Source organism: Phoca vitulina, unplaced genomic scaffold (assembly GCF_004348235.1).
Source record: "Phoca vitulina isolate PV1807 unplaced genomic scaffold, GSC_HSeal_1.0 scaffold15, whole genome shotgun sequence".
Taxonomy (NCBI): domain Eukaryota; kingdom Metazoa; phylum Chordata; class Mammalia; order Carnivora; family Phocidae; genus Phoca; species Phoca vitulina.
Window position 1 is genome coordinate 1125380 of NW_022589718.1, and position 13551 is coordinate 1138930.

Here is a 13551-nt window from a genome sequence, read left to right on the forward strand (position 1 = left end):
AAAAGAGTGTGCTCTTCAGGAATGATAATCCTGTTGTAAAGCAAAAAGAACAAAGCGTGGTCTCCACAGCACTTCACTTCTGAACCTGCCTTCAGAACCATTGTGTTCGAGTCTCCGTTATGATTTGCCACAAAATCATTTTATTGGGTTCTGGTGTCTCTGAAGATTACACAGTGCCAAGATCTGTGTGTAATGGGTAATAATTACAGTTTGAGAGGCTTTCGGGAAGTTTGGTTTACAGCTACTATCTGACCTGATTTTAGAAGGAATTTAACCTAACTTAACCCAGGTTCAGTTATAATTTTCCAGAATAGCTTTCATTTTAGGAACCTAAATCCATCTGGATAACATGCTGATGTTATAAATTATAACATCTACCCCATCTGTTGAAGTAACTTGGAGTTTCAGAGTTAGGTTGTTGGTAAGTCTGGAAGGAGAGAGAAATCTTTTTTCCAGAATGCTGCTTCTCCTTCACTCACCTCTGAAGGGTAGTTTCAGTGTCAGTGAAAAATATCCCTGGTTTCATAGACAATCAAATACAGAGTCTTGAAACTTCAGTCATGTTTAGTCCCTGGGTAGGCTGGTTACCTGTTGCCTTGTTTCAGATTATGGTTGTCATCTGTAATTTATCAGTAGGATCAGGTGTGTTTAAAAAGGTAGACTAGACCAACAGAAGCAGCAGTCCGTATCTGTTGGAGCTTACAGGGGCATCATTTGAGCACCTGAAGTGGACAGTGCTGCAGCTGACCCAAGAGCCTCGCTCACTGTCAGTGGTGCCTGCAGTTTCCATTGGCTCGGGTCTCATCAAGGAAAGGGCAGAAAGGTAACCGGAGGTGATGGAGATAATGCGCAGGCATCAGTAACCTTGCTGGGCCTCGATGCTGTAGAGCTGGAGGCCCTAGAAGAGAGGCCATGACTCTTCCGTTTCAGGGATATTTCCTATCTGTGAGTGGGGGGATCTGCCAAGCCTTTGCAACACCCCCAGTTCTTATCCTGATGTTTCACTGGGGTTGAGCCTCACAGGGGTTGAGCACTGTGACTCTGAAGTGCAGGCTCTGGGGCCTCCTGAAAGGTACATGGGAGAAGAGAAGACAGAGGGCTAGTTGGTTGGTCTTGGCTAGGAGGGAACGGGTGATTTTTTAATCCCCCCCTTATTAAAGGTCTACTTACAAAAAAGAAAATAGAGATGCTTTTAAAAAAAAGATTTATTTATTTGAGAGAGAGCACAGGTGTGAGAGCAGGGGGTAGGGGCAGAGGGAGAGGGAGAGAGAATCTTAAGCAGATTCCACACTAAGCACAGAGTCCAATGTGGGGCTCGATCTCATGACCCTGAGATCACGACCTGAGCTGAAATCAAGAATGAGACGCTCAACCGACTGCACCACCCAGGCGCCCCAGAAAGCAGCGATGCTTTCATTTGATGTCATACTCTGGATAATTAGGGTTCAATTCTCAATTAACTTTACTAATAACAAGACTAACGGGCTATAATAATCCATCCATTGCCTTTTCACCAGGAGGGTTTTTTTGGGAGGTTCCCTAATAGTAAGATACAGAGTATCACTATGGAGCTAACCGTGGAACAGAAGTAAGACCTTCTATCTGCCGAGGTGAAAGGGGTCACTGGGAGAATGCCGCTCCTCCTCCCAAATCCGAGCCCGCTGATTAGGTGAATGACTTCACCATCTCTCCAAGATGTGTTTGTGCACTCTCCATATGTCTCACAACATCACTGATTCATCTGATGAACTACAATAGGAATAAGAAGGGAAATTGGGAATATGAGTCAAACTTCATGAGTTTGGACTAGTTGGGGAAAAGGCTGGTCTGAATTAGTATGAATTCATGAGGCCTCTAAAGTATATATACATATAAAACTTCATATAAATGAAGCTTTATTTTGAATATATGTGAAGACAAACATATAGAAAAATACAAATATATGAGCATATGTATATCCACATATACATATGTGTATATACTTTTATTCCTTTAAATGCCACTGAAGCATCATTTAGGAGTAACTACAGTAGAAAGACTTAATAAACCTGGGTCCCTCCTGGTTCTGTTACTAACTCGCTGACTCCTAGACCAGGCTCCTCAGCTCAGCACTACTGATATTGGGGCTGGATGATTCTTTGTAGTCGAAGCTATCCTACGCACTGTAGGCTGTTTAGCAGCATCCCTGGCCCCTATGCACTGGATACCCATAGGATCCTCTGCCCCTGACAACCAGAAATGTCTCTCAGAGATTTCCAGACATTGTCCTGGTGGAGAACCACTGTTTAAGACCATGTAGGAACATGCTCCAGGACACAGAGTCCTCATCAATAAACCGAGGAGGACACCTTCCAGTCCCCTCCCAGATCGAACGCTTCCAGGACGCCTGTAAAGGGTCCTACCAGACTCAGAAGCCACCTAACACCTGTGGTGTTATAACTGGGTGCACAGGTGGAAACGTATTCTGAAGGTTAAACACTGACGCTCTCATTTATATTATCCATTGGCTGTTGTCACCTACCCCGCTTGCCCGGTGACCGAATGCCAGATGAGTGATACCGTACTGCATTCTGAAGAAGTCCAAAATGGACTGGAAGTTGCTCTTACTTTTTACTAAACTTTATCCACGCAGCTATATAACTGAAGACAGTTCTGGAAATGATTTGGCTGAAATACCTGCTTTTCTTTCCTGCAGGGATTCTGACATTAAAGAGAGCAAATGAACTTCTGAGCACATGCGTGCCGGGCAGTTTTCTGATCCGTGTCAGTGAAAGGATCAAAGGCTATGCCCTGTCCTATCTGTCTGAGGATGGCTGTAAGCATTTCCTCATAGATGCCTCTACGGACTCCTACAGCTTCCTGGGCGTGGACCGGCTGCGGCACACCACCCTGGCAGCGCTGGTGGACTATCACAAGGTGAACTGGTGTCCAGGCTGAATCTGCTCTGTGAATGGTTGTCCTGCAGCAGCTTTAGCAATGAAAGGCAGTTACAAGAAGAAGGATTGAGATGAGTAACGGGGGGATTAGTCTTTGATAATTCTTCCGGATAATCAGGATTCTTAATTGCATTTCCTTTATCAGTGAACCTAGTTCCTCCTCAGATACTCAGGGAGAAGGCGCTGGGGCAGAGAATGGAGGAGATGCTCAAAGTCTGTGCACACACTGATCGCATCTGAGACCACTCTTAGTGAGAACTCAAGCCCGGGAGGGAAAAAGAATATATGGCAATTTGCAGATGAGAAAATCTCTTTTAAGATTGCCATAAACCAATAAAGCTTCACGTAAATCAAGGGCAAACAAGAAGTTATGTACTCTGAGGAGGCAGGGAAGGGCATGACGTTCTTATTTCTACTGTCTTAACAACCTGCCCACCCACAGCCCAGCCTGATCTCTGCCTTCTGATTCACAGGAGGAACCCATAACTTCCCTGGGGAAAGAGCTCCTTCTCTACCCCTGCGGTCAGCAGGACGAGCCGCCCGACTACCTGGAGCTCTTTGAGTGACAGCCTCCATCGTGTCATCCTGCCCCTTCCAGCTGGGCTTTCCTCTGGGTAAACGCTGCTGAAATAGACCTTTATGTGAGAAGCCAAAGTTAGCCCGCAGCAGAGCCAACACTGATCAACGGGCGAGTGTCCTTGGAGCCCCGTGGAAACCTCTCTTCTGCACAAATGCTGGCGTTCTCTTAACAGAGAAAATTACCTCTGCATCCTATTCACTCCAAAAGTAAAGGGAGATGATCCCCAATTCCAGCAACTACATGAAGGATACAACCGTAATGATGTATATAAAATGAACACAGAAGAAATTGAAACCTTTTAGGAATTAAGGCGTACTTCAAAAACCAGTAGCTCCTGTCAACTATTTTATGACCTCTACACTCCCTCTTTGCATCATTTCACAATGTCTCAGGATTGTGTTTGTGTTTAAGTTCCATGTTGGCTTTGGGGAACTGGCGGAAAAGGCTTCACTGGTGGTTGAACCAACGCTGCAAACACACTTCATTTATTATGCATGTTGGAACCAGGATGTAAGGAAGAGACATAGAAAAACAAAACTTGGGAATGTAAATTGAATGAGGAGTTAAAACTAAGGAGGAGAGGCTTACCGTGTCAGGAAATACTCGGATGGTAGGGGAGTGAGCGAAGCTTACAGATCTCCAGATCTGTAAGAGAATAAATTTCTGTTGTCTTAAGCCACTGAGTTTGTGGTCATCTGTTACAGCCGCCCTCGCAAACTCACACAGAAGTTCGTGTCATGACAGAACCTGATGGGTGTTGTGTCCCATTTGTGGCTACGTGGCCTGTGCTCCTGAGAAGGAAGGAAGAGGGGAGAGGAGAGGGAGCTCCCCGCCGGCTCTGTTCCATTCTGGGATGCAGGTTTGCTCAGGCAGGAATCTTATGCCCACTGCATCCGCACCCCTCCCCCCGCCCCCGCCAGCAACTCTCGGGCCGGCCCAGCGAGGGGGATGCCTCTGGGCAGTGACCACGGGTGCTCTGGGCCAGAGAGTCGTCCTCTGGGAAGATGGAGGCTGGCTTGTACTCCAGGCCTATCCCTGCCTCAGCAGTTTTTCAAAGGAGCAGACATTGTGGCAGTTTATTCATGAGGTTGTTGGTTGTGTAACACACTCACAGACCCTATAAAATGTAACCAGAGAAGAGGGTGGGGTACGTGTGTGTATGTGTGAGTGTGTATGGGTGCATGTGTGTGCTCTCATGAGAAAGTTTTTAAACACAGATCACTGTGAAGTGTTACCTGAAATGTCCCACGTGTTTCTATAGTCTGAACGACAACTGTCAATGAGACATTTGTCCAAGAGGACCTGTCTTTAGCTGTCATTTCTAACTGTGATTCAACAGCCATGACATTTTAGAATTGCAAAGACCACACAGGACCCATATCTTCCCACCATTAGCTCTCTGAACTTCAATTTTCACTTCTAATAAAAAAAGGTATTTTTTTAGTTGAGGTGTACTTGACATTTAACATTAAATTAGTTTCAGGTGTACAACATAACGATTTGACATGTGAAATGTTTGACTGTGAAATGATCACCACTATAAGTCTGTCATCCATCACCTTAAAAAGTTATGAAATTTTTTTTCTTCTGATAACTTTTAAGATCTACTAAGTTGCTAAGAGCAACTTTTAAATATGCACTCTAGCATTATCCACTACAGTCACCATGCTGTACATCCCCATGACTTATTTATTTTATAACTGCAAGTCTGTACCTCTTGACCCCCTTCACCCACTTTGCCCACCACCCCAACCCTCCTTCCCTATGGCAACCACCAATCTGTTCTCTGTATCTATGAGTTTGGCTTGGTTTGTTTGTTGTTTAGATTGCACATATAAGTGAAACCATAGGGTATTTGTCTCTCTCTGACTTATTTCACTTTGCATAACACCATCAAGGTCCATCCGTGTTGCAAATGGCAAGATCTCATTCTTTTTTATGGCCGAGTAATATTCCATTGTGTATATATATATATATATATATATATATATATATATATATATACCACCTCTTTTTATCCATTCATCTGTTGATGGACACCGAGGTTGCTTCCATTATCTTGGCTACTGTAAATAATGCTGCAGCGAACCTAGGCGTGCATGTATCTTTTCAAATTGGTATTTCTGTTTTCTTTGGATAAATACCCAGAAGTAGAATTGCTGGGTCATATGGTAGTTCTATTTTAATTAAAAGAAGGTGCTTTTACTAGCTGATTTTTATTAATTTCATCCAGTTCTGAAATCTTATGGTTCTGTAATGAATAGAAAAGTACCCTGTAGTCACTAATCGTTATGAAGACATATGATTCCAGCATCACCCTCTGTCTAAAATTATTTTGGAGGAAATAAGTACAGTCATATCCAGATATAATGACACTAAGTAACATCCTACTGTGGGATGACTTAGTAAACGGGAAATGACCTGACTGAATTAACCTAATAGTACAAGGGGGAGCAGATCTGAGTTCTGTACGTTTTATCCTGTTGGTTATTAATATTCAGAGGAATAAACTGTCCATTGTTTGATGATATGATGGCCAGCAGTGCTACTTGAAATTCTTAGGGAGGGAGAATGGTACAGAATTCAGAAAGTGATTAAAACCAAGTGGGGTTGGGGCACCTGGGTGGCTCAGTCATTAAGCGTCTGCCTTCGGCTCAGGTCCTGATCCCAGGGTCCTGGGATCGAGCCCCGCATCGGGCTCCCTGCTGAGCAACGAGCTTGCTTCTCCCTCTCCCACTCCCCCTGCTTGTATTCCATCTCTTGCTGTCTCTCTTTGTCTGTCAAATAAATAAATAAAGATTTAAAAAAAAAAAAAAACAAATGGGGCTGAGGAAGCCTGAATTCTCATCGTAGCTCAGCTATTAGATGCAGTCCCCCTATGTCTGACCCTAGTTATGGCCTAAGGCGAGGACATCCAAACCCTTGTAGGTTGCCTCAACAAGCCCAGCCCCCTGGGCTGCCTACGGTTTCTTGGTCTAAGGTGTTCCTCTCCTGTTACTGTCCAGGTTCCAGCCCCAAGCACTCCAATCTGCCTTCCTCTTTGGGACTGTGCACAAATGCCTCTCACTGCCCACGTTGATTCTTTTCTTTCTCAACTCCCTCAATAAGATTCTAGAATCTCCTCTTACAGTCATCCCAGACTCTCTGGCTGCCACCCCCCTCCTGCCAGACCCTCACAATCATTAACCCCCAATCAGGTCACCCATAAGGACCCTGGTTCTGGTCTCCTACTCTACCCCTCTTTTGGAGGATGCACACAGAAGTTACTTTGTTCCTCAGTGTCACCAGCAGAGCTAAGCAACGCCAAGAAGTATTAGTGGGCCCAAAACTTCTGCCAAGAAAAGGAAAAACACAGGGAGAGTTAAGAAGAAAAAGGATCAAGAAAAAGGAGAAAAAGTAAAAATGGGGCATGGACAGGTCACTTAAAATATCTTAGGGGCATTTCTATCAAAATTGCCTATCTTAGCTACACTTTGGAATGAACCGTCCTTTTAAGTATAAACTAATGGCATGTGCTCATGTGGCACAAAATATGCTTTTAGATTAAAAAAAGGAAAGAATTCATGGCCAAAAGTTCTGCAGTGGCCACTTCCCGCAGAGGCCTGGAGTTCAGCACGTGTGACGGGCCTCACAGCAGAATCCTCGGGACGCCTGCCATTTGACACACAGGAGACACAAAGATGTTACAGGGGGGGTGTGGCTGTGTCTCCACGGGGCCTCTGGGCTTCCCTTCTTGCCGAGAACATGGTAAATATGTTCAGACTGCATCCCATTGGTCTTTCTTTCAGAAGGCAAGTTTCTACAGTTACATCTTTTAAAGAAGACATCCGTTCGACTTGCACTTTCCCTTCCTCAGGAGTGGCCACAAATCTTACTTCCAGGTCTCCCCTCTGCTTTCCATTTTTGTAATCTCATCGTTTTCCTCTCTCCCTGCTTTCCTGCTGTATTTCCGAGAGCTTCTCATCTCCTTCCTTTCCGCATCACAGACTCGCACACAGACACACAGCGTGAATTCTGCTCTCACTGCGTCCACTGTGGACGCGGGCATTCTATTTCCTGTGTACTTGCTATGCTTCCTTCTGGCCTCTGCCGGATCCTCACGCTTCCTACTGCTGTCCCGGTTGAAAATGCTCAGGAGCCTTACAGGGCAAAAGTGCTCTTTCTACTGTGTGGTAAAAACACATTGGTCATGAGTGAGCTCAGTGCAGTAGAAAGTCTAGCAGGTTTGGGTTTGGATCCTGGCTACATCACTAACCAGCAGTGTGGGCTTTTTTTTTCTTTTTTAAGATTATTTATTTATTCATTTGAGAGAGAGAGAGAGAGCACCAGTCAGAGGGAGAGGGAGAAGAAGACACCCCACTGAACAGGGTTTCCCGAGGCGGGGCTCAATCCCAAGACCCTGGGATCGTGACCTGAGCCAAAGGCAGACGTTTAACCGAGCCACTCAGGTGCCCCCTAGCTGTGTGGAATTTTAAAAGAAAAACAATAGTAAGCCTGTCTGAGCTTCAGCTCTCAAACAGGAGTGACTCAAGTCACCCACTGGATTCTGAGGCTTAGAAAAGAAGAAGTATGTAAAGTCTCTCGGGTCCAACAAAGCCGGGATTTATGCACTCCATGCTCCTCTGTTATGAACTCAGCTTATATAACCCATGGGCTGTGTATACCAATGGCCCATTTGCTTTCTGGGATGAATTTTCAGGGGGAAAGGGAAGCTTTTAGAGTGAGGGATATAATAGGGAATCACACAATAAATTAGCCAATTGAAATGGCTTGCAGAGAGATGGCTATCTTAGTCTGGATTAGAAATGGCAGATAGAGGGCATGCTCTTTTTTTTTTAAAGGTTTTATTTATTTATTTGACAGAGAGAGACACAGCGAGAGAGGGAACACAAGCAGGGGGAGTGGGAGAGGGAGAAGCAGGCCTCCCGCAGAGCAGGGAGCCCGATGCGGGGCTCAATCCCAGGACCCTGGGATCATGACCTGAGCCGAAGGCAGACGCCTAACGACTGAGCCACCCAGGTGCCCCTCTTTTTTTTTTTAAAAAAAGATTTTATTTATTTGACAGAGAAAGACAGCTAGAGAGGAAACACAAGCAGGAGTGAGTGGGAGAGGGAGAAGCAGGCTCCTGGCTGAGCAGGGAGCCCGATGCGGGGCTCGATCCCAGGACCCTGAGATCATGACCTGAGCTGAAGGCAGATGCTTAACGACTGAGCCACCCAGGTGCCCCGAGGGCATGCTCTTAATGTTGAATTTTGACAACCCCGAAGTTAGCAGGGGCCAGCCTTTACCCAAAATTGGTCATCGACAAATTGATTCAGTTGTTCGGGAATTCCTGATCACAAATCCCCAAGAATTTGCCTGCCTTTTTGACCAGAAGATTTACCACAACCCCAGATCCCTCTGGGATTATCTCTGCTTTGTCTCCCAAATAGGTCAGGCAGAACCAGTGGTAACCCAGACTGCCGGGGATTGGGGGGAAGCCCCTGCCACCCTGGTCAGTCTAAATCAACTTTTGTTTTCCTTTAGCTGAAAGGATGTTCCTTCACGAAGTCTTCCTTCCAGCTGAGTCCAGGTCCCGGTAACCCTCCACCACACCGCGCCTCCACAACCAAACCGCATGCGCTTGCTTCACCCTCTCTCTTGCCGGTGCTCCGGGTGGTGGACTCTGGACACACCACTCTGCTGCTGCTCACAGCCCCACACACTGTACGGGTGACTTTTACACGGCTCTCTGAGGCTCATGACTGGAAAAAAGAACAAGTAGTTAAATACATTCTCCCTTCTGCCTTTCTTTGAATGTAACTTGAGGGTTTTGCTGTTTGTTTTCCATTTTTTTTAATTTATTTTTCTTAACTGTTTCAAATGAGGTTTCACATCGTAGCAGGCCAGGTGAGGATGACCTCCTAAAAAAAAATTTAATAGTTGCAGTTCTTTCAACACTGGGGTTGGTGGGGGGGTGCTCTGGGAGCAGATTGGGGTGGGGTTAGAAACGGGGGGGCAGGGGGTGTTAACAGCTGACGAGGAGGGAGTAGCGAGCTGAAGCCCTGACCCTCAGGTGGATGAGGAGTAAGTGCCCCGCCTGGGTGCCGCCTGGAGTGGGCAGGCTGGCTGCGCAGTCAGCCACCAAAGGACACTTGGTGGGTCTTGGGCAGAGGTCGCCGAGGGTGGCCTGGCCCTCCCTGAGCCTCGGGGTAACTGGATGACAGGCAGAGACGGCTTCTCTCCTTGGAGACAGACTCCCCTGGAAGAGCCGTGGAGGCAGACTCAGGCCCGGGGCACGTGCAAAGGATCAAGAGAACATTTTCTGTGTGTTGGAAAAAACCGCCACCCAACCTCCGCGCCCCCACCCGCTGGCATGGTCCCCATGGTTTTTGGCTGTCGCAGCACAAGCACTGAGTTCTGCCAGGAGAAACAGCTTTGAATTTCAAATATAAAGCTAATCAGAATATGGATCACACAAAGCTGCCAGTTATTTGATGGGTGTTGGGAGTAAAATACACCCACCGGCTCACGGACCGCCCAGGGGCATTATCTCTGATCAGCAATTCTCAGAAACAACGTCAAATCTTTTTCAAAAGGCGAGTATTCCCACCTGCTCTCCCGTCCCATTCAAGGCAGCCTTTAAGTCCAAGGCCTTGGGCATACAGAGGCCACACAGAGGTCCCGGAAGGCGGCTTCCAGGGCTTCAGAGCCCCCAGCCGCAGGGGATTACAGAGCCGCTAGAGGGAGGCAGCTCTGTGCCTTCTGTGTTCCCGGATCACAGGGTTTTTTTTCACCGGCAAGGGATTCTCGGGTGGGCTGAAGAGCAGAGCAACGGTGGGAAATTGAGGCACAAGAGAACAGACTCTGGACTCGCTGGAGGCCAAAGCTCCCTTCTCTACCCCCTCCCCCTGACCTTCAAGCCCTCTGGGGCTGGCGGTAGGACAGGGTGGTAACGGGTGAGCCTGAAGCCAGCCACTTTCCGACCCGGGCCTCTGAGCGAGCTCCTTACGGTTTCCGCACCTGGGAGGGGATTACCTGCTTTAGCTCGGTGGCGTCTGTACAGACGGCGCCCGGCTCTGCACCTGACCTGGGAGACCTCGGACGCTCCTCAGCCGCCTAGGGGGTCATCGACACCAGATTACCGAGCGTGGAACTTAAGGACGAAATGATCCGTTATATGTTACATTCCTAGTTACCCTTCTTCAGATGGACTGAACTTGTTTTCAGAATGACAGAAGTAGAGGACGACGGTGCCCATGTGGTGGGTCCACGACCTCTAACGTGCACCCCATGCCGGCCCCACAGGTGCTGGCTGTGCTGCGGAGCGTCGGCGGCTGGGAACGCGGACCTGGTGTTGCGTAGCGATAGCTGTCTGTGATACCCGCTGCAAGCCCGACGGGTCCTAATGTTGCGGGAAACAAATAGAATGAAATGTCCTTATAACCTGCGGCCCACTGACAAATACCTGAGGCTGGCAGAGCGTAACATTCCTCTGCAAACTCCCAGCCGTCTCGAAGTTAATGCCTTGCTAGAGGGAAAAGCAACCTTAGCTTGACAAGCAAGGCCTCTGGCAGCCTGTGAGCCTTTGTTTTTTTTAAATTTTACTTAATTTAAATTCAGTTAGCCAACATAAGTACGTCATTAGGTTTTATTGGAATTTCCCTAATCTTTACCCCCCCAACCCCAAAGTATATAACCAGTTGCTCCTCACAAATCCTGGGGCCGCGGCTCTTTCTGCCCACGGGTCCTGTCCCCGTGCTTTAATAAAAGCACCTTTTTTGCACCAAAGACGGCTTGGCTGTCGGCTCTGAGGTTCTCACCACCATTCCAAAACTCCATCTCCAGGACGTGGTAGATGTGACTGCATTCATGGCCCTGAATGGAAAAAACAAGCTTCTGATGGCGGAGGAGTAGGAGACCTGGATTTCGTCTGGTCTCAGGAATTCAGCTGGATAGGGATCATGGCCCTGAATGAGGAGACGGGGATACAGAGAGGCCGAGTGCCTGGCTTAAGATCACACAGGCTGCCAGTCAAAGAGCTGGAATTTGAGCCCAGGCACTCTGGCTGGGAAAGCCTTGCTATTAACTACCGCCCCGCACTGACCGCTGATAAAATTAGGTACAAGTAGATGACATTAGTTTTCCCTGAAACAGAATGTATTAAGATTAGGTTCTGGGAAGCTGTTTGCTTACTTTTCAGAATTGTGTACGATGCCTACTTGAGTCGGACAAAATCTTCAAAGTAGGGCTGTGTGAAGTTCCGTTTACCTGTTGCAAAGTCCTAGGCCTGATTCTCTCATCATTGATGTGTGGAGGGAAGCCAGCTGGCCACACCGATGACACAAAAGAGGTGCTATAAAGTGGATGACAGGGAGAACAGGTGCGTCACTTGGAGGCACTGGTGTGCTGGTCAGCAGTTAACCACCAGCTGGGACGGGGCGTGGTGGTGGAGCGGGCGGGCAGGGGGAGTCCTGGTAGGTAGCTTCGGCCAACTGCCCGTTCCCACGGTGTAAATCCTCCTATCTTGGTCAACTTCAAGCTACTGTCCTGCCAGTACTGAGTGAGGAGGGGGAAAGGTGCAAACAAGCAGCTCTCCCAGCCTGCATCAGCTCACCACGACTCAGAGAAGACCCAGGTCTGTATCAGAGACCACGGCTCCAAGGGGATGGCTGGGCTAGTTACCAGGTGACTTACATGCCGTAAGAACAGAGGGGGGATGCAGAGCCGGAAGGGACCTCAGACAAGCCCAGGACTCAGTGCTTCCTTGGCAGTATCCTTCCTTTAGAAGACGTCATGTGCCTGGGTCCTTCAAGCCAGAGTTCATTGCTGCTTTCCTCTGCTGAGGTTAAATTCCAAGCCCCTCATTGTCACATTTCAGTGGGGTCTTCACCAACCCTTCGTCTGTATATAGGATAGGACAGGTCCTGATAAGGACTGAATGTTTGTGCCCCCACAAAATTCAGATGTTGAAGCCCTCATGTGATGGTATTTGGAAGTGAGGTCTTTGGGAGGTAATTAGGTCACGAGGTGGGGAGCCTCCATGACGGGATTAGTGTCCCCTTGAGACAGGAAGAGAGCTACCCCTCTGCCTGGTCTCCACCCTGTGAGGATATGGTGAGATGGGTCCTCACCAGACATTGGATTGATCCTGGAATCCTCAGCCTTCCCGACCTGAATCATCCCCTTGCTGTTGAAGCCACCCAGTCTAGGGGTTTTGGGTCCAGCAGCCCAAGCAAAGACAAATCCCCTCTTACATGTGCTTGAAGAGGGCTCTTCCTTCTTGATAAAACTGCTTTACCTAAACTCTAAAAAGAGAGGAATAGTTTAATCTTAACGCTGTTTCCTTTCCTCTTCAGCTACTCTCAGCAATTCTTAACCAACTGCTGAAACTCAAGTCTTTGTCACTGCCTCAGGCGCCTGGGATATGCTGGTTGGCCCACAGAGTGCAGCCGGGACCCCACGGTCTGCAGGACGCCTAGACCTGCCGAACTGCATGCTCACAGCACCTGCCCCCTGCTGCCGGCCTCGTTGGGAGTGCGTCCTCCGACCCGGAGTATGTGGCCAAGTCCCACAAGCCGTCAGAACTGCTGCAGGGGAGGCCACGTGTGCTCCGAGTCTCTCGTATCACCACTGCATGTGGAAATACGAAACCCAGTTAGAAACGGACCTTAGAAATCATTTCTCAGTTTCTTCTAACTGAAAAGGATAAGTGAAATGTCTTAACAGCCAGGTTTTCCCTTGTGGTTCTCTCCGTCTAGATCAATGGTCCTCAACAGGACGGTGCTTTCGTGCCCTCCCTCCAGGGGACATTTGGCAATGACTGGAGACATTTTGGTTGTCAACCCAGGTGAGAGATGCTCCTGGGATCCAGTGGGTGAAGGCCAGAGGTGCTGCTAAATATCCTACAATGCACAGGACAGCCCCCCGCCCCCCCCCACCACACGCAACAAAGACCGATCTAGCCCAAAATGTCTGTAGCAGAAACCCCGGTCTCTACACATAAAAAATGTTTTCCTAAAACTAAAGACATGGCATTCTTGCTCCAAGAAGAAA

At 47.9% G+C, this 13551-nt stretch overlaps 1 protein-coding gene across 1 annotated transcript in view; it reads left to right on the forward strand.

Annotated features, from left to right (window-relative positions):
* Positions 1–4374, forward strand: part of SH2D4A (SH2 domain containing 4A) — a 60560-nt gene extending 56186 nt beyond the window's left edge. Inside the window, exons 9-10 of the mRNA XM_032413797.1 lie at positions 2696–2916; positions 3410–4374. Of these exons, the coding sequence (XP_032269688.1) occupies positions 2696–2916; positions 3410–3502 (314 nt within the window). The 3' untranslated portion in view covers positions 3503–4374. The remainder of the gene's footprint in view (positions 1–2695; positions 2917–3409) is intronic.
* Positions 4375–13551: the final 9177 nt, after the last annotated feature.